The sequence below is a fragment of the Lynx rufus genome, unplaced genomic scaffold (genome assembly GCF_022079265.1).
Source record: "Lynx rufus isolate CCGP_SWC_20201006 ecotype Redwood Valley unplaced genomic scaffold, mLynRuf1.p SCAF_4, whole genome shotgun sequence".
Classification (NCBI taxonomy): domain Eukaryota; kingdom Metazoa; phylum Chordata; class Mammalia; order Carnivora; family Felidae; genus Lynx; species Lynx rufus.
In genome coordinates this window covers 114,647,093-114,669,751 of record NW_025814856.1, presented here as the reverse complement: position 1 = coordinate 114,669,751, position 22,659 = coordinate 114,647,093, and the positions used below count along the sequence as shown (strand labels likewise).

Sequence of the window (22,659 nt, the reverse complement as noted above, 5' to 3'; positions counted from 1 at the left end):
ACCTTTAAAATAGTGTTTCTTTTTTTGAAGATGGCTAAAGCTGAATCTGGTATGTTGGATTTCTTCAACATCAAAAGGTATTTAACTTCTCTCAATACAGCCACTAGCTTTTAAAAGAAAAATCAAGGATCATTATGTATTTTAAGAAGAGCATTCTCTTTCAACACACATTAAAATCCCAACACTTAAAATTTCATCCAATGGTTACAATACTCTCAAACTGTCAAGGCTTAACTGACTGAGGCTGCTGTTTCACATGCTTTTTAAGCATACACGTAACAATCATACATTCCTTATGATGTGGAAATATAAATAATAAAGGTATCTATCACTGGTTATGGCCCACAGTCAGGGAAAGAATTTAAGCAAAAGACAGCAACATGTGCACATGGACAGGTGAAACTGAAGGCCATAAACGGACCTCAATGTTTTCCCAGTACCTTCTTCCTGTTACAATGTTTGTTTTGAAAACATAAATGTGTTCCAATGTGATTGATACACTAGCAAAGTGAGGATACCACCTATTTTGTCTATGTTTATCTGTAATTTCATTAGCAAGAAACACCAGGTAAAAGTAAAAACCGCACCCAACTCAACTGGAAAGCTTAGAAACAGGCACGGAGCACCTGGGTGGCTCAGTTGGTTGAGTGTCTATTTCAGCTTGGGTTATGATCCCAGGATCATAGGAGTGAGCCGCATCCGCTCCCCAATGAGTGTGGAACCTGCTTGGAATTCTGTCTCTCTGCCCCTCATGCTCTCCAATAAAAATTTTAAAAATTAGGGGCGCCTGGATGGCTCAGTCAGTTAAGCACCCAACTTCGGCTCAGGTTATGACCTCACGACTTGGCTCGTGAGTTCAAGCCCTCGCCAGCCTCTGAGCCAACAGCTCAGAGCCTGGGGCCCACTTCAGATTCTGTGTCTCCCTCTCTCTCTGCCCCTCCCCTGCTCACACTCTTATTCTCTCACAAAAATAAACATTAAAAAAACCTTTTTAATTAAAAAAATCATTTAGAAATACACAAAATGCTCATATGTAAGCAGCCACCAAGTAGTTCAGTTCATTCACGCATGAGGAGCCACGCCCACTCACCTGCAGGGGTGGGAAGGGGGTACAACTTTCTGCCTGGTATCAGAGAACTCTCCTTCCATCACTTCACAGTAACACACAAACTGCAACCTTTCCAACACCTACTTCCATGAGCAAACTTCAGGTCTTTGTCAAGGGAAAGTCACATTTACTGTGGTAGCTATATATTATTTATTTAGCCATTTAAAATGTATAAAATAATGCTCTTTTTCCTACATTCCTATTTTTTTTAATTTTTATTTAAATTCGTTAACACGGGGCGCCTGGGTGGCGCAGTCGGTTAAGCGTCCGACTTCAGCCAGGTCACGATCTCGCGGTCCGTGAGTTCGAGCCCCGCGTCAGGCTCTGGGCTGATGGCTCAGAGCCTGGAGCCTGTTTCCGATTCTGTGTCTCCCTCTCTCTCTGCCCCTCCCCCGTTCATGCTCTGTCTCTCTCTGTCCCAAAAATAAATAAAAAGCGTTGAAAAAAAAAATTTTAAATTCGTTAACACACACTATGATATTAGTTTCAGGTGTACAATACAGTGATTCAACATTTCTGTACAACACTCAGGGCTCATCACATTAAGTGCACTCCTTCATCCCCATCACCTACCTCACCCATGCCTCTACCCACCTTCCCTCTGATAACCATCAGTTTGTTCTCTCTAGTTAAGAGTCTGTTTCTTGGTTTGCCTCTTTCTTTTTTTCCCTCTTTTTTTTTTTTTAAAATTGCATCCAAGTTGGTTAACATACAGTGTAATTCCAGAATAGAATTTACTGATTCGTCACTCATATATAACACCCAGTACTCATCCCAACAAGCGTCCTCCTTAATGTCCCTTACCCATTTAGCCTATCCCCCCACCCACCTTGCCTCCAGTAACTCTCAGTTTGTTCTCTGGATTTAAGACTCTCTTATGGTTTGTCTGTTTTTATATTATTTTTGCTTCCCTTCCTTTATGTTCATCTGTCTTGTATCTTAAATTTCACATATGAGTGAAGTCATATGATAGTTGTCTTTCTCTGACTTACTTCACTTAGCATAATACACTCTAGGTTCCATCCATGTTGTTGCAAATGGCAAAATTTCATCCTTTTTGATTACCGAGAAATATTACACACACACAATCTTATCTTCTTTATCCATTCATCAGTCGATGGACATTTGGGCTCTTTCCGGACTTGGGCTATTGTCAATAGCGCTGCTATAAAAACTGGGGTGCATGTGCCCCTTCGAAACATCCTACCTGTAACCCTTGGATAAATACTTAGTAGTGCAATTACTGGGTCATAGGGTAGTTCTATTTTTAATTTTTTGAGGAACCCCCAACTGTTCTCCAGAGTGGCTGTACCAGTTTGCATTCCCACCAGCAGTGCAAAAGAGATCCTGTTTCTCTGCATCCTCACCAATATCTGCTGTTTCCTGAGTTGTTCACTTTAGCCATTCTGACAGGTGTGAGGTCGTATCTCATTGTGGTTTTGATTTGTATTTCTCTGATGATGAGTGATGTTGAGAATCTTTTCATGTGTCTGTTAGCCATCTGTATGTTTTCTTTGGAAAAGTGTCTTTTGCCAATTTCTTCACTGAATTATTTTTGGGTGTTGAATTTAATCAGTTCTTTATAGATTTTGGATACTAACCCTTTATCTGATAGGTTATTTGCAGATATCTTCTCCCATTCCATCAGCTGTCTTTTAGTTTTGCTGATAGTTTCCTTCACCGTGAAGAAGCTTTTTATCTTGATGAGGTCCCAATAGTTCATTTTTCTTCTGTTTCTTTGCCTATGGAGACATGTCTAGTAAGAAGTTGCTGCGGCCAGGGTCAAAGAATTTCTTGCCTGTTATCTCTTCTAAGATTTTAATAGCTTTCTAATATTTAGGTCTTTCATCCATTTTGAGTTTATTTTTGCATATGGTGTAAGAAAGTGGTCCAGGTTCATTCTCCTGCATGTCGCTGTCCAGTTTTCCCAGCACCACTTGCTAAAGAGACTGTCTTTATTCCATTGGATACTCTTTGCTGCTTTGTCAAAGATGAGTTGGCCATACCTTTGTGGGTTCATTTCTGGCTTCTCTCTTCTGTTCAATTGATCTATGTGTCTGTTATGCCAGTACCATACTGTCTTGATGATTACAGCTTTGTAATACAGCTTAAAGACTGGAATTGTGATGCCTCCTGCTCTGGTTTTCTTTTTCAGGATTGCTTTGGCTATTTGGAGTCTTTTCTGGTTCCATACAAATTTGAGGATTATTTTTTCTAGCTCTGTGAAGAATGCTGGTGTTATTTTGATAGGTATTGCATTGAGTATGTAGAGTGCTTTGAACAGTATTGACATTTTAACAATATATGTTCTTCCTATCCAGGAGCATGGAATGTTTTTCCTTTTTTTTTTTTTTTTGGAAATCTTCGATTTCTTTTATTAACTTTCTATAGTTTTCAGTGTACAGATCTTACAACTCTCTGATTAGGTTCATTCCTAGGTATTATGGGTTTTGGTGCAATTGTAAACGGGATTGATTCCTTGATTTCTCTTTCTGCTACTTCATTACTGGTGTATAGAAAAGCAACCAACTTCTATACACTGATTTTATATCCTGTGACTGAATCCTGTGTTGAATTCATGGATCAGTTCTAGCAGTTTGGGGTGGAGTCTTTTGTTTTCCACATAGAATATCATGCTGTCTTCGAAAAGTGCAAGTTTGACTTCCTCCTTGCTGACTTGGATGCCTTTTTTGTGTGTGTTGTCTGATTACTGAGGTTAGGACTTCCAACACTATGTTGAATAACAGTGGTGAGAGTGGAAATCCTTGTTTCCCTGACCTTAGGGGGAAAGCTCTATTTTTCCCCATTGAGGATGATGTTAGCAGTGGGTTTTTCATATATGGCTTTTATGATCTTGAGGTACTACATTCCTGTTTCTTTAATGTATTGCTTACAGTTGTTTTAGGTTTATTTACTTATTTTGAAAGAGCAAGTGAGGGAGGGACAGAGAGAGGTGGAGAAAGAACTTCAAGAAGGCTCCACACTATGCACAGAACCCTACATGGGGCTGGATCTCATTACCATGAGATCATGAACTGAGCTGATAACATCAGTCAGACACTTAATCATCCAAGCCACCCAAGCACCCCTTGCTTACAGCTTTTAAAGTATGACAGCCCTAACCCCATTTTCCCCATAAGCCCAGTACTTTTTACAGTGCAATCTTTCCTAGTGCAGTGATTTTTAGGAAGGTGTATGTCATGTTGTAGCAGAAATGACTACACCTCTAAATCACAGGCTCTGAGGAAAAGACTGCACAACACGTTTTGAAGGTAGACCAGTTGACTCCCTTAGATTGTTACACCACAGGTTAACTATTAACATATAATCTGTGTTTTTATCATCCCTTCAGGTATAAACACAGGAATTATCCCTGGAACTTCTCACGAATTTAGTTTCTGTAAGCTGGTTTTATGAAATTAGGGATGAAAGAAACCCTCAGTTCTCCAGGTCATGTATTTATACATGTATGTGCTAAGGTTTGTAAACATAACTAAGTGATGCTATTCTCTGTACTATTTCAGGGCAACAGATCAGAATTTGGGTGCAGATTATGACAATCAAATCCAATGAGGCCCATTTCCTACCTAGGTATACAATACAACTGACATGAAAGGGAAATCACTAAAAAACAGTATATAATCTTCACTATCTAAAAAATTAGCCAAATTTTGACTAATTTTTTTGTAAAAGCAACTCACAAATAGATATTTTTATATGTTTGCCCTTTCCTGTAAAGCACATTCTTTTAGGTAAATAGAAAAGTTTAGGAGTGCCTCGATGGCTCAGTTGGGTAAATAGCCAAATGTTGATTTTGGCTCAGATCATGATCTTACGGTTCATGAAATGAAGCCCTGCATGGGGCTCACACTGACAGCACAGAGCCTGCTAAGGATTCTCTCTCTCTCTCTCTCTCTCTCTCTCTCTGCCCCTCCCCCACTCGTTCTCTCCCATCTCTCTCTCTCAAAATACATAAACATTAAGAAAAAGCTTATTTTGTGTCTCCTGCCAAGCTCTCAAAGTTGGAAATAAGTTAAAATACATATATGCCTACATATATATCATTTAGCACATATATGCACAGAGAGTACATTATATATAAATATAAGCAAACCATAGGTAATTTCTATTAAACTTCCTGTGTTTTCATTATTACATTCTTATCAATTACATAACATGTAATGAAGTTTTGAGAAAATAAACTTCCTCAGAGAATTTATGAAATTTCTTTTTGTTATGTGGTTTATCATAAAATAAAAATGATCTCTTCAATAAAGGTAAATTTCATCCCGGATACTACTTAGCTGTTCATATTTTTTTTAATTTTTTTTAATCTTTATTTTTGAGAGAGAGAGAGAGAGAGAGAGAAAGAATGTGAGCAGGGGAGGGACAGAGACAGAGGGAGACACAGAATCCGAAGCAGGCTCCAGGCTCCGAGCTGTCAGTACAAACCCAAACCCGACGCTCGAACTCATGAACCGCGAGGTCATGACCTGAGCCAAAGTCGGACGCTCAACCAACTGAGCCACCCAGGTGCCCCTTAACTGTTCACACTATTTGGGGCATTTATATGTTGTTTTGTGTTTTTCTGAAAACTATTTTATAAGAATTACTAATTTAACATATTAGAGTTTATTGTCCCTTTGAAAGATATTATGGCAAATCATTTACCATTATCCACCCAAAGGATTAAAAAAGGTCTCTCATTCCATACATTTTGTCAACTCCCCAAACCTTAACTTCTGTGATAAAATTTTAGTGAACCAAAAGCAAATAAAATTCAAGCCAGAAAACTGATAAAGACTATAATTACATTCAATTGAGCTAACATTAGGTATTACCACACGTCAGACACTATGCTGGAATCAAAAAACACAAAGGTAAAATGGAATGGACCCCACTCTCAACTCATTATTCAGTGAAGGTAGAGTGGCAATTACAAGGCAAAATAAACAGCAATTAATACAGCATTTGGGAAACCAATCTCTAAAACTACAACCTATTAGAAGTTATTTTCAGGGGGCACCTGAGTGGCTCAGTTAGTTGAGCGTCTAAATTCGACTCACGTCATGATCTCGCGGTTCGTGGGTTTGAGCCTCGCTTCGGGCTGGCTGCTGTCAGAGTGAAGCCCAGTTCAGATCCTCTGTCCCCCTTTCTCTCTACCCCTCCCCCACTGGTGCTCTCTCTTCTCTCAAAAATAAGTTTTGTTTTGTTTTTTTAAGTTTTCAGTTATATTCCTAATGGCACTGACAGTCTCCCAAAATTAAATATAAATGGCTGGAAGCATCAGAGATTTACTTGTAATAAAAATGCCATCTATGAAACAACTTAAAAATATCAAACCCCTACCTTTGGGTCAAAGTTGACACTGAGAAGACCATTTATGGCACTGAATTTAACCAAGGGTTGATTCAAATTGAATTCACAGATTTCATCAACATTACTTTTCCATTCATCATAGACAGAATTTTCAAATTGGTCTAGCAAAGTTGTCATTTCAGTATACTTCTGATAAACTAGGGCATCATCAGGACTTTCCAAGAATCTGTAGGAATACGATTTTTCTACATATTAGATTTCAGCTTGACTACTTGACAGTAAAATATAAAATAGGAAGTATGATAAAATGTACTATAAAAACAGGAATAGAAACAATAAATGCCAAATAATGGTTATGAATTGTCTTTGCCTTAAAAGACAGTTGTCAAATTAATGGAACTCCAAAGATGTAACCAAATGTCAAAAGCAGAAAGTTACCAATTCCTACAAAGAAGAGAGGCAGGTACAGAAAATCTGCAAAATAAAAGGAGTGCTAGTTACTGAAGAAAAGTAACAAAAAGCTACCAACATATTGTCAGTGAAAACGAAAAGTGAAAAGAAATTATGTATGGACCTAAAGAGATGAAGTTTTAAGAGTCCCATTGAATGTATTTTAAAATCATGAGGATGAATCCTTCTCAACGAACTGAGCCAAGTAAGAGTCAAATATAAGGGCAAAGACTCTGTAAGTGCTAAAATGAACAGCTCGCTGACCCCATAAAAATTGCCTGTCTCATTAGGACGGTTTTACCATGAAATAAGCCTAATAACTTACAAATACCGGAGAGATGCAAAATTGGACCAAAACGTTTGAAGTCGTTCAAGGACCTCTTTAGCCCATTTGATGTTGCCTGAGGTAAAAGGCATATTCCTGTGGAGAACTACATTTCCACGTTCAATCTGCAAATTGATATTTTGGTGAAGAGGAAGAAAGGAAATATGTAATCAGAGTGCATTCCAACCTTGTAAGCAATTGTTCATTTTGGTAGTTTTACAGTACAAATACATAAAAACGTATGCGTTAAGAACTTGAGTAGTAGGGTTATGGTCCTAAGCCAAGTTCATCTGCATAAAGAAACCAATTAAACAAAGGCATAAAAGGCTTAGGGCCCATATCTACTCTTTAGGTATCATTAAATCAAGTCCCAATTGATGGTCATTACCCACAAAAATGATGCTGTGGATGTGCTCAACTTCACCCCCCTACTTACCTGCTTCACGTGTTCATTATACAACTGCTTACACATATCCAACTCCGCGTCAAACATGAGCACTAGTGTGCTATAATGTGGGCTGAAGATTTCCATGACAACCGGTTTCTCTAGAAAATTCCCAAATACGGTCAAAAGCTGTGAAAAATCAAAGTTACAAGGTTAAGAACTGTGGGTTTTTAATACAAATACTCCATTATTTCCCCCCATTAAACCTCCTATATGACTAGGGATAAAACAAAATTCTAGAACCCTAAGAGAATCCTGAAGTACCTCCAAATTGAAAACATCTGTCCAATAAAGCAAATACTAAATGTAAAGCAATTTCCCTGCCTCAGCAGAAAATGAGAGGAGTCAGAAATTAACTACTGCCTATCAGCAGTCTCTGCTCGCAGATAACACTACTTCCGCCTGCTGGGCACCAGGAACTGTTTTAGAAGAGACTGTGCAGATATGAAAAACAGAAGTAAAACGTGTGCCCTCTTTATTTGTTCTCCCCTCCTACACGTAGGCTCTTTCGATACAAGAATATCCATATGGAGGCCCTCCAGGTCACACCTTTAGTACTTCTGCCGGGGGCACCTGGGTGGCTCAGCCGGTTATGCGTCCAACTCTTATTTCAGCTCAGATCATGATCTCACGGTTTTGCGAGTTCGTGGCCCTAATCGTGCTGAGCTGGCAGTGCTGAGCCTGCTGGGGATTCTGTCTCCTCCCCACTCAAGCTGTTTCTGTTTCCGTCAAAATAAATACACTTCATGATAATAATAGTCATAGTAAATTATACCGAATGTACCAGTTACTGTGATTGTCCTGCGCATGGCAGCCATGTTGCCTGCCACACCACCACCCAGCGACCCCCGACACGGTGGCCTCGGGCAGTAGTGGTGACCTGCTCCAAGGGCAACTATCCCACAGGCAGACATCTTTGACAGGAATGTCCTACCTCAAACTAATGCCTTGAACTCATCACATTCTCTCCTCCTCCGGAAAAGAATTGGGGCACAGCAGATTGAAGTCACCGTGGCAAAATTAGGAGTGAACAAAAACTATCAGCAAGGGGAGGAAACCAATAGGGAGACAGAAGAAAAAGAAGTGGACTGGAACAGGATCACATCACCGGCAAGCAGGACAGTAAAGGTCCTTCAGCCCTCCTCGCTCAGTCCAGGCTCCCCACCCAAATCCAAATGAACTTTCACCACCAGTTTCCACAAGGCTTAGCTATCTGAGGAGCCTGACCTTGGATCTCCACTAGCCTCCTGCCTTGTCTTCTGCCCCATGTGGATCCTTCTGCGTGCCGGCGTCAGACAGCTTTCCTTGCAAGCAAAACGATGTAATTAAAATGCACACTGTCATATAAGATGTGTTTAAATAATGCTTGCGAGGTGCCACGTACTGGATTTTAAGGGCCTTACAATGCTGTTGTCACATCTTTCAGATAAGAAAACGGAGTCGTGGAGAGGGAGTCATTTCCCCAAATTCTCACAGCTAGTGGCAGGGCTGCTGTTGGACACTGGGCAGTCTGGCACCAGGGCCGGGGCTTCCCGGTGCGGGCACTAAACAACCAAGGGGTCTTTTAAAATTATTTTGTCACTTGCTTACTCTGTGTGGGTTTCATCAAATGTCAGTTACTAGATCTGTTATATAGATATTTCTTTAAAAGAAGATACCTCCTCAAAGTCAGTAAACACCATCAAGATGGCAGAAAACCATACACCAACGTCTATGCCTTCTTAAGGTGTCCCTCAAAATTTATTTTCTTTACAGGCATCTGGGTGGCTCAGTGGGGAAGCGTCCAACTTTGGCTCAGGTCATGATCTCACAGTGGGTGAGGTCGAGCCCCGCATCGGGCTCTGTGCTCACAGCTCAGAGCCTGGAGCCTGGTTCAGATTCTGTGTCTCCCTCTCTCTCTGCTCCTCCCTCACTCATGCTCTGTCTCTGTCTGTCTCAAAAATAAAAAAAAAACATTTAAAAAACTATTTTTGTTTTCTTTAAACAACAACTGTTGGTGAGGATGTGGGGAAAAAAAAAAAAAAGCAATGCTGATGCACCGTTGGTGGGAATGCAAACTGGTGCAGCCACTGTGGAAAACAGTATGGAGGTTCCTCACAAAATTAAAAATAGAATTACCATATGATCCAGTAATTGCACTACTGGGTATTTACCCAAATACAAAACACTAATTTGAAAAGATATATACACCGCTATGTGACTGTAGCATTATTTACAAAAGCAAAATATGGAAGCAACCCAAGTGTCTATCAATAAATGAATGGGTAGAAAAGACGTGGTATATGTACAATAGAATATGAGCCACAAAAAAAGAATAAAATCTTGCCACTTGTAACAGTATAGATGGATCTAGAGGGCATAATGCTAAGTGAGAGAAATCCCTCAGAAGAAGACAAATAACCCATGATATCATGTATGTGAAATTTAACGAAGAAAAAAAAGACAAGAGAAGAAGACTCAAAAACAGAGAACTGGTGGTTAGCAGAGGGGATGTGGGATGGATGATGGATGAAACAGGTGAGGGGTGTTAAGAGAACATATAGGATGAATATTAAGTAATGTACAGGATTGGGGTTTTTAATTGTTTTCTTTGTTTGAGAGAGAGAGAGAAAGGGTGTGAGCAAGGCTGAGAGGGAGAGGGGCAGACAGAGAGGGAGAATCTCAAGCAGGCTCCTGCCCAGGGCAGAGCCCGACTCAGGGCTCACTCTCACAACCAGGAGATCATGACCTGAGCGAAATCAAGAACTGGATGCTTAACCAATGGAGCTGAAGTAATGTAATGTACAGAAATGTTGAATCACTGTATTGTACACCTGAAACTAATTTAACACTGATGTTAATTACACTGGAATTAAAGCAAAATAATGGAGGGAAAAACCTGTTCTTTAAAAACAGCTTTCCTGTTAACATTTTCTAAATATTTACATAAACCACATTCACTGGGGGAAAAACAGCAGCAACAACAACAAAAAAAAATTGTTCGAAGTAAAAAGTAGATTTAACTGTATCTTAGAGGTCAGTTTAGATACATTAGGCTTTTTTTCCTCTGGTAATATCAATTATAACTACTATAGAAACTGCTAAACATTTTTAAACCTGCTTGGTTAGCGGCTACCTAGCAAAATGCAAATAAACTTTCTCCTTACAACCACTATTTTGTTGACTTTGGATTTTGTATTAACATTCAGAAGCAAACACTGACTGAGACTGAACAAAGAAGCGCAATCCTCCGACAGCAGGGAAATGCATTGATTTCCCAACATGCTCTTTCAAACACTTACTGTACTGACCACAAGTGAAATACCAGAAGCTTCCTGACCACATCTCATCTTGTCTACCTGATATGTTTAGTGAGACGTGACTCCAAGTGTAACAGAGAAAAGACACAGAGGCTATGGGGAGGCTGGAGAGCCAGGAAATGGTAAGAAGAAAAGTCTTAACCCTTTGGGCAGGTGCACATGACCAAGTAGCTAAAAATTACCCTCTGGGATGAGAACTGTGGTCACTGGCACCTCTTGCTTCCTTGTCATGATGGCACTGAGAGCTGTTCTGTAAAGAGTATAAAAAACACTTCCCTTCCTATCAACCTCAAACGATTAAACATGGACTCCCACTACATGTTTCGTCTCCTAAATATCCCATTTGAGATCTTTAAGACCCACTGTAATTTTCTTCTAATTCCCACTTTCACTACGTAACATGGCTTTTCCTTTTTTTTTTTTAAATTTTTTTTTCAACGTTTTATTTATTTTTTGGGGGACAGAGAGAGACAGAGCATGAACGGGGGAGGGGCAGAGAGAGAGGGAGACACAGAATCGGAAACAGGCTCCAGGCTCTGAGCCATCAGCCCAGAGCCCGACGCGGGGCTCGAACTCCCTGACCGCGAGATCGTGACCTGGCTGAAGTCGGACGCTTAACCGACTGCGCCACCCAGGCGCCCCAACATGGCTTTTCCTAAGGCTGTTGCCACCATTCAAGTACTAGCTATTTATGGTTTTTTCCTAGCTTTTCCTCTTTCCACAATTTTTTTAATTTCTTGCCACCTGAACCATTACACATGTCACACTTTTATCACTTCCACTTTCACTGTCTGAGGACTCCTCTAGACACTTTAACTCGCACACTTCAGTCTAGCTTCACACAGACACACTACATTTCAGAGAAACATCCCTTCGCGTTTGGCTTTGTTTTGTTTTTTATTGAGTGTCGACACTTGGAGGCTTTGAACTACAGTTTCACATTAGAGGAGAACAGTGTTTGGGCCCAGTGCCCTTCCTGGTCACGTCTTTGCCAAGGGCAGGCATGAATCATGGTCTTGGGAAAAGCGTCTGCAAATATTTATTCCCTGGGACCCAACAGCCAACGGTCACAGTTTATCATCCTGTACCGGTGGCAGAGATCGTTTTTTCCTCAATACGCAATCCTGTAAGTTTTGTCCTCTGCCACTTTTCTCCCTGCAGTCACCCTCAGCAGGGTGTCATTCCATTACTCTGATGACCAGTCTACCCAACCCCAAGCAGTTATGAAGCGTTCGCTTCATAAGACACTGAAGGAAGGGATCTAAATATAACAAAAAACCTAAGATGATGTCCCACCCCTGCAGAGCTACCAGGCAGGAGCTCATGTTATACGTTTCCACAGACAAGGTACAAATATGGGGAAAGTTAAAGAAAAAAATACATGACAAAAAGACAAAGTTGTTTAGAAAAAGAGAAGTGGCACACACTAGAAGAGAATCCGTATCCACTGTTGTGCTAAGAGAAGAAGAGAGACTTGAATTAGAAGAGGTAGCAGGGGCGCCCGGGTGACTCAGGTGGTTAAGCATCCAACTTTGGCTCAGGTCCTGATCTTTCGGTTTGTGAGTCCAAGCCCTGCATGAGGCTCTCTGTCGGGCCAGAGCCCGCTTCATATCCTCTGTGCCTCTCTCTCTCTCTGCCCTTTCCCCAGTCGCACTCTCTTTCTCTCTCAAAAATAAACAAACACTATTTTTAAAATGTTTATGTATTTACTTTTGACAGGAAGGGAGCACATGCACAAGTCAGGGGGAGAGAGAGGGGGAGGCACAGGATGCCAAGCAGGCTCCAGACTCCGAGAGGTGAGCGCAGAGCCCGACGTGGGGCTAGAACTCCCAAACTGTGAGATCATGACCCGAGTTGAAGTCACACCAACTGAGCCACCCAGATGCCCCATTTTAGGTTTTTTTTTCCTACGTTTATTTATTTATTTTTGAGAGAAAGCAGGAAGGAGCAGGGAAGGGGCAGACCAAGAGGGAGAGAGAGAGTATCAAACAGGTTCTGCGCTCTCAGCACAGAGCCAGACATGGGGCTTGAACTCACTAACTGTGAGATCATGACCTGAGCCAAAGTCGGACACTTAACTGACTGAGCCACCCAGGCACCCCAACATTAAAAAAAAAAGGCTTTAACAACAACAACAACAACAACAACAGGTAGGAGCCTCTGTAAAGAGAACCATCTACATTCTTTCCTCTAGTTATTTATAAAAGCATGAAAAACAAAGTAGCTCCAGTAACAGAGAGTATGATACATTACTAGGTACCCATTACAAAAACAGTATTGAATTCTGCTATAAAAGAAAATATTTATGATTGATTGCTAAGTGAAAAAGGTTGCCGAGGGCCAGCCTATGATGTCACTTTTGTCAAAGAGATACATGTATGCATTTCTAGCCAAATAAAAAGTAGTGGTGGTATTAAATAGTAATTTCTGAGAGATGGGATCACAGGCAGCTTAATTCTACAATAACAGGCTATATATTTTGGGCAACAGCATCTCCATTTCATCTCCCAGCTCTTACAAAATGAACAACTACTTGATCCTTGTCAATTCTCCATGTTAAAATGCTTTCCCAGGCCAAGACAATTCCACCTTCACCACCAACTGACTGATCATGTGAATCTGAAGGTCAAAATCGGACAGTATCTTACATGAAGCCTGTGTCCATTCTCTTGTTTTGCACTGCCATTTTCAATGAATTGTGCCCAAGATTCCCTAGGCGTATTTCTCCTGAAACAGAAGCCTCAGTTCCTCTTGTGGGATGTCATCTGAATTTACATGTCACTTACAGTTCTTTTCTTTGACAAGCAAGTTTCATATATGTCTCTCTTCCTCATCTCATAAGCAGTCCTTTTGGGAGGTCTGTGACGATGCATTTCTTTTATGTAACTCAGAATACATACATAGCACACTGCATTTCGTCAGTTCTCTGTCCAACATTTTTTTGCATCTTAACATCTGAAAGCGGACTATGGTATATAATCGATGGAACCATAATTTTTTGGCACCACTTTCTTTATACACAAAATAATGGTGTGTTTGAAAACCTATGATGTCTTATACCTCATGAAACATAGTACCCAAAATGCTATTTGTTTCAGTCAGAGTAATGAAGTGGCCAGGTAAACCCAACACATGTAAACAACGGTAAAGAAAAAAATCTTAGATTAAGAGGTATTTCCCACTTTTCATGGAGGCTTAATTTTCAATCAGGATTTCATTGGCCATGCCAACCTCACTCTAAAGGTAACAAGAGCTACAACACTGCATCTGAGCAAAGATCAATGCCCCAAAGTCCTGACAATGACCTTGTCCAGGGTGCACATCATTCATCAGAGCAGTACGTAAAATTTAATTCAGGGAGGTGAATGCAAACAGCATGTGACTGGTTAATAGTTTACCTGGATCCGAAAGGAATGTATTCACTAGGAAAATATTTTTTAATGATAGCTTCTTCAGAACTAACCTTGAACGCAGCTTCTAAACCATTGCAGTTAAAGAAACCTTCACAAAGAATTGTCCCGAGCCTTCGGTCAAATTCCAAAGTTTTGGACTTAAACACAACATAATCACTTTCAAATTCCTGTAAAATTCAAAGGCAAATAGTTTATGAGAAAGTATCCAACAGTGAAAATAGCAATCACCGAAGCATGACCTGCCTCCCTCCCTCTCCTCCCCTGTGACACCCTTCCCCCTCCCCTTCTCTCTCCTCCTCCTTCTCCCCATCTCTCTGAATGTTTCATAGCAGGATTCCAGGGAAGAACAAGAAAGAACTCATCTAACTGTTCAAAACGGGAGCCTTACGGGAACACTGAGCATTTAGCACTGCCAGCCTGCGTTTCCACTGGCCTTTTCACCGGTGCAGACCTCAACATCAGCATTTGGACCCACAGTCTGTTGTCCTCCTCCCAATCCATTTTTTTTTAATCAGTGATAAAGCAAAGCTTTTCCGAAAATAAAAAAGAACCCATCTTCATTGTAATTTCAGTATACCTATAAGTTTAAAGAGGATGGTTTCTCACGGAGCAGAAAACCTACCCAGAAACACTATTTCTTCAGGTGAGAACAAAAATCACAGGTCTGTAAGAAAGCATCATTAGTGATACGGATGAAACACAATGCTCTTCCATTTTCCCTGTGTGTTAATATGCAGTTAACAACCCCCAGTTTCCTCCTAATAATAACCACCCACTCCCGTGATTAGAAAGAATGAAATCGTGAAAGAATAACTATCATCTGCATGGCACAGCAATTCACGGTCTTCACCGAAGAAGTTCCAGAAATTCACTAACACTTTGGGCTTTCCAGTCATGCTGCCTCTAGACCGTGTACCACCCATTTAACATCACGGAGTCCTCTGTTACCTCTATAAACAAAGCCTCATCTATTAATAACAGCAGTAATACTGATGGCTAACATTCAGTTTTCTGTTCTGAATGCTTTCCAATATTAACTCAACTTGCACAAACACCACATGATGTAGGTGATATTGTTTCCGCCTTATACGGGACAAAACAAACTCAGGGAAGTTAAATAACCTGCCCATAGTCACAGCAGAACCAGAGCGTAAATCCTGGCAACCTGACTCCAGAGCCCACATTCCAATCACAACGTTTGTAGGTTTCTACGAAGGAACACCCCCTGTGCTGACCCTTTAACACACCCTGACAACAGAGTGCAATGGCAACGTTCTAGGGCTCTGTGTGTCATATATCACAATGTTATATTTAGCATCTAGAGGAAGTCTCTAGGTCTGAACAAGAGATAGTCTCTTCATTCAAGATCAATGACTTTTAAAAGTAAACACAACTTCCCAACAAGTCTCAACAAGCCTAACTTATCCCTCTTCTCAGTACAATAACAAGAAGCTTACAATTTCAGATGCTCAAGTGTTCAACAGTTAGTAGTTAGTTAATAGCTCAAGGAGGGGAAAATGCGAATCTCGATCCCAACTATCTCTCTCTCTCTCTCTCCTAAACTGTTTTACTCATTCAACCCAAATTCAGAAGGTCAATGGCACCTCTCCCCATGAAAGTCTCACAGATAATTCAAAGTCATCTTGCACAAATCTGAATTCATCATTTTCTCTAAAAAGCAGCTCTTTTTAGACACCCAACAGAAATTTCGGCCACCTCCTTTGCCCCCTTCTCTCTTGGTCAAGTGCTATCAATCTCTTCTCTTAACCACCTTGTGAGTACGCCGACTATGCTCGCTCTCTCCAGGCATCACTCTGGTCCAGATCACCACTACCATTCAGCTGGATTTCTGCTAAACACTTTCTTTGCCTCTGTTATTGTCTCTATGAATAATTCCTCAAAGTGCCGTCTAAATAAGCTTCCTAAAAAAAGAAATATTATGATGTCACTATTCATAATCCTCCAATACATAATCCTTATTTTTTAAGATAAAGTCTCAAAAGTCTTACCACACTCTATAAAACCCTATGTGATCTGGACCCCCTTTCACACTAGGAACCAGCCCCACCTGCCTGGTCATACCCATCCTCTCTCTCTGAAGGATTCAATTTTCCACTAATCCCTTCCTTTTTACCCACTCTTCACCTGCCTAATGTGTATTTATTTTTCAGTTCTATTTCTCTTTCAGGTACTTTCTCAGTTTCCTCTCACTTCCTTTGGCAAAGGGGCCCTTCACAAACATTCTCCTAGCGCTCTGTATTTTTCAAATCCTAGCACTGAGCCCACTGGATTATTGCCTACCTGTATTCTCCCCTGGAGTCAAAACTCTGGGAGTATAATGAACAGGTTTAGTAGTCAGAGTCACAGTCCCCATACTTAATGGGGTTCTTGGCACACACGTGTTTCTCAATAAATACTTATTAAAGCATTAACAATATGCTGGAATTACTCAAGGATCATTATAAACTTTTTTTTTCCACCTTGGCAACTGCAAAATTGCCCTTATTAGTGACATGAGAAATTACTGAAGTTTTAGCTAGAGAAATGCCCTGATTTGACTTAACTCCTAAAAGGCACTCGTGCTACTGAGTGAAAAATAGACCCTAATGGAGCCAAGACAGGGGCTAAGCAGTTTCGGGGCAAAGGCAGTAATTCAGGTCAGAGATGAGATGTGGGTATAATCTCAGGGTATGTCTGGCAGAACCTGCTGTTTATCATGGGTAAAAGAGCAAGACCGTGAATGACTCCAAAGCCGTGCATCACATGTGCCATCTAATGAGATGGAGACAAGGAAGAGTAGGTTGGAGTACAGGTAAAGGAGAGGTTCAGTTTTGCAAGTTTATATTGAGATGTCTATCAAATATTTCAGCTCAGATGTTGAGTGGGCAGTTGAACATATGCTACGTGTTTGGGATTTAGAAAGACCGTTAACCATTACATATAATGTGCGACAGGCTTTTGGAACATGTTCTTTATGCAAATTCAAGAGGTTACTCTGTTTCTATTCTGAGAGTTTTCATCAGAAAAGGACACTGAATTTGGTAAAATGATTTTCATGCATCATTTAACATAATCATTCTTGTCTTCTTTAAAACTGTTAATATGTAGATTTTCAAATATTAAACCAGCTTTGCATCCCTAAAATAAACCTCACTTGCACATGGTATAGGTCCTTCTTCTGTGTTGCCAAATTCTGCTTACTAATACTTTGCTAAGGATTTTTAGCTCTAGATTTATGAGGGAAAATAGTTTGTACTTTTCCTTTTTTTTTTTTTTTTTTTAATTATCTGCTCTGGTCTGGTAATCAGGATAACTACTAGCTTCATAAAACAAATTAGTAAGTGTTCCCTCCTCTCGTATTTCTGTAAGAAACTGTGTAGAACTAATATTAATTCCTAAATATTTGGAAATAACTGAAGAATTCTCCAGTTAAACAGTCCAGGCCTGGATATTTCCTTTGGGGAAGTTTTTTTTTTTTTTTAAGTTTATTTATGTATTTTCAGACAGAGACAGAGGGAGAGAGGAGCAGACAGTGAGGGAGAGAATCTCAAGCAGGCTCTGCATTACCAGCGCAGAGTCTGATATGGGGCTCAAACTCACGAAACTCTAAGATCATGAGCTGAGCCAAAACCAAGAGTTGGACGCTTAACTGACTGAGCCACCCAGGAACCCCCCTTTTGGGAGGTTTTTAAATCACAAATCCAATTTTCTTAGTAGTTATATTATTCAAATTTTCCATTCATCACAGGGAAAAAAATGTCAACCACATGTGGTGATGGATGTTAACTAAACCTACTGTGATCATCGTTTCTCAATCTATGCTCATGTCAAACTCATGTTGCACAACTAAAACTAATTAATCAATGTTATACGTCAAATGTATCTCACTTTAAAATGTGTTTCTGGGGCGCCTGGGTGGCCCAGGTGCTTAAGCATCCAACTTCAGCTCAGGTCATGATCTTGTGGTTCTTGAGTTAGAACCCCACATCAGGCTCCCTGCTGTCAGTACAGAGCCCATTTCTCATCCTCTGCTCTCCCTTCTCTGCCCTTCTCCCACTTGCACACTCGCTCTCAAAAATAAACATTAAAAAAAAATTTTAATGGCACAAAAACAGACACTCAGATCGATAGAACAGAATAGAGAGCCCAGAAATGGACCCACAAACATATAGCCAACTCATCTTTGACAAAGCAGGTAAGAATATCCAATGGAATAAAAACAGTCTCCTCAGCAAGTGGTGCTGGGAAAACTGGACAGCAACATGCAGAAGAATGAACCTGGACCACTTTCTTACACCATACACAAAAATAAACTCAAAATGGATGAAAGTCCTCAATGTAAGACAGGAAACCATCAAAACCTTCGAGAAGAAAGCAGGCAAAAACCTCTCTGATCATGGCTGCAGCAACTTCTTACTCAACAGGTCTCTGGGGGCAAGGGAAACAAAAGAAAAAAATGAACTACTGGGACCTCATCAAAATAAGAAGCTTCTGCAAAGTGAAGGAAACAATCAGCAAAACGAAAAGGCAACCGATTGAATGGGAGAAGATATTTGCAAGTGACATATCAAATAAAGGCTTAGTACCCAAAATCTAGAAGGAACTTATCAAATTCAGCACCCAAAAAACAAAGAATCCAGTGAAGAAATGGGCAAAAGACAGGAATAGACACTTCTCCAAAGAAGACGTCCAGATGGCCGACACATAAAAAATGCTCAACATCACTCATCAGGGAAATACAAATCAAAACCACAATGAGATACCACCTTACACCTGTCAGAATGGCTCACGTTAACAACTCAGGCAACAACAGATGTTGGCGAGGATGTGGAGAAAGAGGATCTCTTTTGCATTGCTGGTGGGAATGCAAGCTGGTGCAGCCACTCTGGAAAACACTATGGAGGTTCTTCAAAAAATTAAAAATAGAACTACCCTACGACCCAGCAATTGCACTAGGTATTTATTCAAGGGATACAGGTGTGCCGTTTTGAAGGGACACATGCACCCCCATGTTTATAGCAGCACTATTAACAATAGCCAAAGTATGGAAAGAGCCCATCAATGTCCATCGATGGATGAATGGATAAAGAAGATGTGGTATATATATACAATGGAGTATTACTCGGCAATCAAAAAGAATGAAATCTTGCCATTTGCAACTATGTGGATGGAACTGGAGGGTATTATGCTGAGTGAAATTAGAGAAAAACAAATGTCATATGATTTCACTCATATGAGGACTTTAAGACACAGAACAGATGAACATAAGGGAAGGGAAGCAAAAATAATATAAAAACAGGGAGGGGGAAAAACATAAGAAACTCTAAAATATGGAGAACAAACAGAGGGTGACTAGAGGGTTGTGGGAGGGCGGATGGGCTAACTGGGCAAGGGGCATTAAGGAATCTATTCCTGAAATCATTGTTGCACTATATGCTCATTTGGATGTAAATTTAAAAAATAAAATAAAAATTTTAATTTATCTATTTCTCATTGGATGAGCTGTGATAGTTCTGGTATTTGAGGAATCGGTCCATTTCTTCCGGGTGTCAAATTGATGTGTGCAGAGGTTGTTTTTTGTTGCAATATTCCCTATTATTCTTTTGATGTCTGCAGAGAATGTAGTGGTAGCCCATTTTATCCCTGATACTGGTAATTTGCTTTTTCACTTTGTCTTTTCAAAGAATTAACTCTTAGTTTCATTGATTTTTCTCTATTTTTTAAATTTCATAGATCCATTCTCTTTACTGTTTCCTTCTTTCTAGTTGCTTTGTATCTACTTTGCTCTTTTTTCTAGGTTTTTTGTTTGTTTGTTTTTTTCCTCTAGGCTCTTAAAGTGAAAACCTCGACTACTGTTTTGAGACTTTTTTAATCTATACATTCTGAGTGCTATCACTGTCTCTCTCAGAACTGCTTTGGCTGTTCCCACAAATTTTGATAGTTTCCATTTTCAGTTTCATTAAGTTCTCTATATTTTATTTCCCTTGACACTGTTCTTTGATTCATGGAATATTTAAAGATGTGCTTCTCAGTTTCCAATGTTGAAATTTTCCTGTAAGGGGTGCCTGGGTGGCTCAGTCGGTTAAGAGTCTGACTCTTGGTTTCAGCTCAAGTCATGATCTCACAGTGTGTGAGTTCGAGTCCCGCATCAGGCTCCGTGCTGACAGCACAGAGCCTGCTTGGGATTCTCTCTCTCTCCCTCTCTCTGCCCCTCCCCCACTCAGTCTCTCTCTCGAAAATAAATAAAACTTAAAAAAATTAAAAAAAAAAAAAGAAAATTTCCTGTTATGTTTACATTATTGATTTCTTTTTGATGCCATTGTCAACAAAGAACATATTCTGTACAATTTCAATCTCGTACATTTGTTAAGGTTGTCTTATGGCCTAGATATGGCATCTCCTGGTATATGTTTCCTGAGCACTTAAAAAGAATGTGAATTCTGCTTTTGTTACGTGGAGTGTCTTATAAACATAGATTAGATCCTTCTGGTTGATGTTAGTGAGTTCTTCCACATCCTCGCTCATTTCTGATTCACTTGTTCTTTCAATTTTCAGAAGGGGCCAATGAGGTCTCCAACTTGGAATGTGAATTTGTCTCTTTTTCTTTTCGGTTCTATCAGTTTTCAACCATATATTTTGCTGCTGTCTTCTTTGGCGCATACACATTTAGGATTGCTATGTCTTCTTGGCGGACTGACTCTTTTATCAAGGGTCTACAAATCTACAATATAATTTTAATCTACAAATTTGATTATATTTGAAGCAAATTTCTGAAATAAAGCATACAGTAGGGTCATATTTTTTAGTACACTCTTGCAAGCTCTTTGTATTGGTGTATTTAGATCATTTACATTTAAGGTAATTTTTGCTACATTAAGGCTTAACTGTCAATATTTTTTTTGTTTCTTTTCAGTTGTTTTCCTCCATTTCTTACTGTCTTCAGCTCTAATTATTTGAATTTTTTTTAAAGTTACATTTGATGTAAATATAGTGTTTCAAATGTAACTCTCTGTATTGTTCTAGATTTTATATCTAGATACATTTATAAATTATTACATTATGTGTCCATCAGTTATCACTGTCTAATGTCATTGTCTTTCACCAGTTAAAGTATGAAATCTTACCCTCCAGGGGCGCCTGGGTAGCTCAGTAGGTGAAGTGTCTGACCTCGATTCAGGTCATGATCTCAGTTTGTGAGTTCAAGATCTGTGTCAGGCTCTGTGCTGACAGCTCAGAGCATGGAGCCCGCTTCACATCCTGCATGTCTCCCTTGCTCTCTGCCTCTCACCCACTCCTGCTCTTTCTCCAAAATAAATATTAAAAAAAAATTTTTTTTTAAATCTTACCTCCCACAACCAATGAGTCAAGGAAGAAATCATAAAGGAAATCAAGGCTATCTTGAGATGAGTTCTAAGACGATGGCAGAGTAAGAGTAACCTGAGCTCACTTCCTCCCATGACACACATTTAATGTAAGTCCTTCGGAAAATGATCTAAAGATTAGCAGAAGAGATCATCCACAGCTAAAGACAAAGAAGAAGACACATTGAGAAGGGAAGAGGGGGCAGAGATGCAGTTGAGCACCAAACCCCCAGGGGAGGGACCCCCAAGTGGGAGGGATGTCACAGGTGTGAAGGTCCTCCCTGAGGAATGTTATCAAGCCACACATTAAGCACCCCAGGCCATGGGGATCTGTACCTAAAGACCTGCTCCTACAACACTTGGCTTTGAGAAGGGCTGCACTCCAGGAGAGGCAGAGGATTACAGGAAACTGAGACTGTTCTTAAAGGACCAGCACACTGTACCACTATGCCCAAGGCCTAGCACAGAGCAGCAGTTGGTCAAGCCACCTGGGTTATAAGTGAAGGAAATCTACTGACTTAATTTTAAGACGTGTGCTGAAGGGGAAGGGATCTACAAGAGCTTTCTCAGAGAAAGAAAGTGCTGGTGGGTGCCATTTTTCTTGCCCTCCTTCAATCTAGCTGGCTGGATGCTTGCCAGAGCTGGTTCTGACACTCTCCATCTGTACTGCTAGCACTCACTGTTGACCCCAGAATTCCCCTGCAGACCCACCCTGCCAAGTGGCTCCTGTCCCCGACACACCTGGCAGTCCTGGCTGGGACTGGCACTGCACGCCCCCTCCAAAGAGGCTCCTGGGGGTGGAGGGGGCATGCCCACACAAGCTTACCCTGATCTCTCAGCCAGCTATGCCAGGAGCTAATCCTACCCACCAGCCAGCCTGTAGCAGCTATAGCCAGGCCTCTCAGCTGGGCATACCAGGGGCCAGCCCTTCCCACCAGT

At 40.5% G+C, this 22,659-nt stretch overlaps 1 protein-coding gene across 1 annotated transcript in view; it reads right to left on the bottom strand.

The window, feature by feature from the left end:
* DNAH11 (dynein axonemal heavy chain 11) overlaps positions 1-22,659 on the bottom strand; it is a 352,793-nt gene that overhangs the window by 281,951 nt on the left and 48,183 nt on the right. Inside the window, exons 9-13 of the mRNA XM_047094654.1 lie at positions 14,410-14,526; positions 7,639-7,776; positions 7,203-7,327; positions 6,458-6,653; positions 3-107 (exon numbers count right to left, since the gene is read on the bottom strand). Of these exons, the coding sequence (XP_046950610.1) occupies positions 3-107; positions 6,458-6,653; positions 7,203-7,327; positions 7,639-7,776; positions 14,410-14,526 (681 nt within the window). The remainder of the gene's footprint in view (positions 1-2; positions 108-6,457; positions 6,654-7,202; positions 7,328-7,638; positions 7,777-14,409; positions 14,527-22,659) is intronic.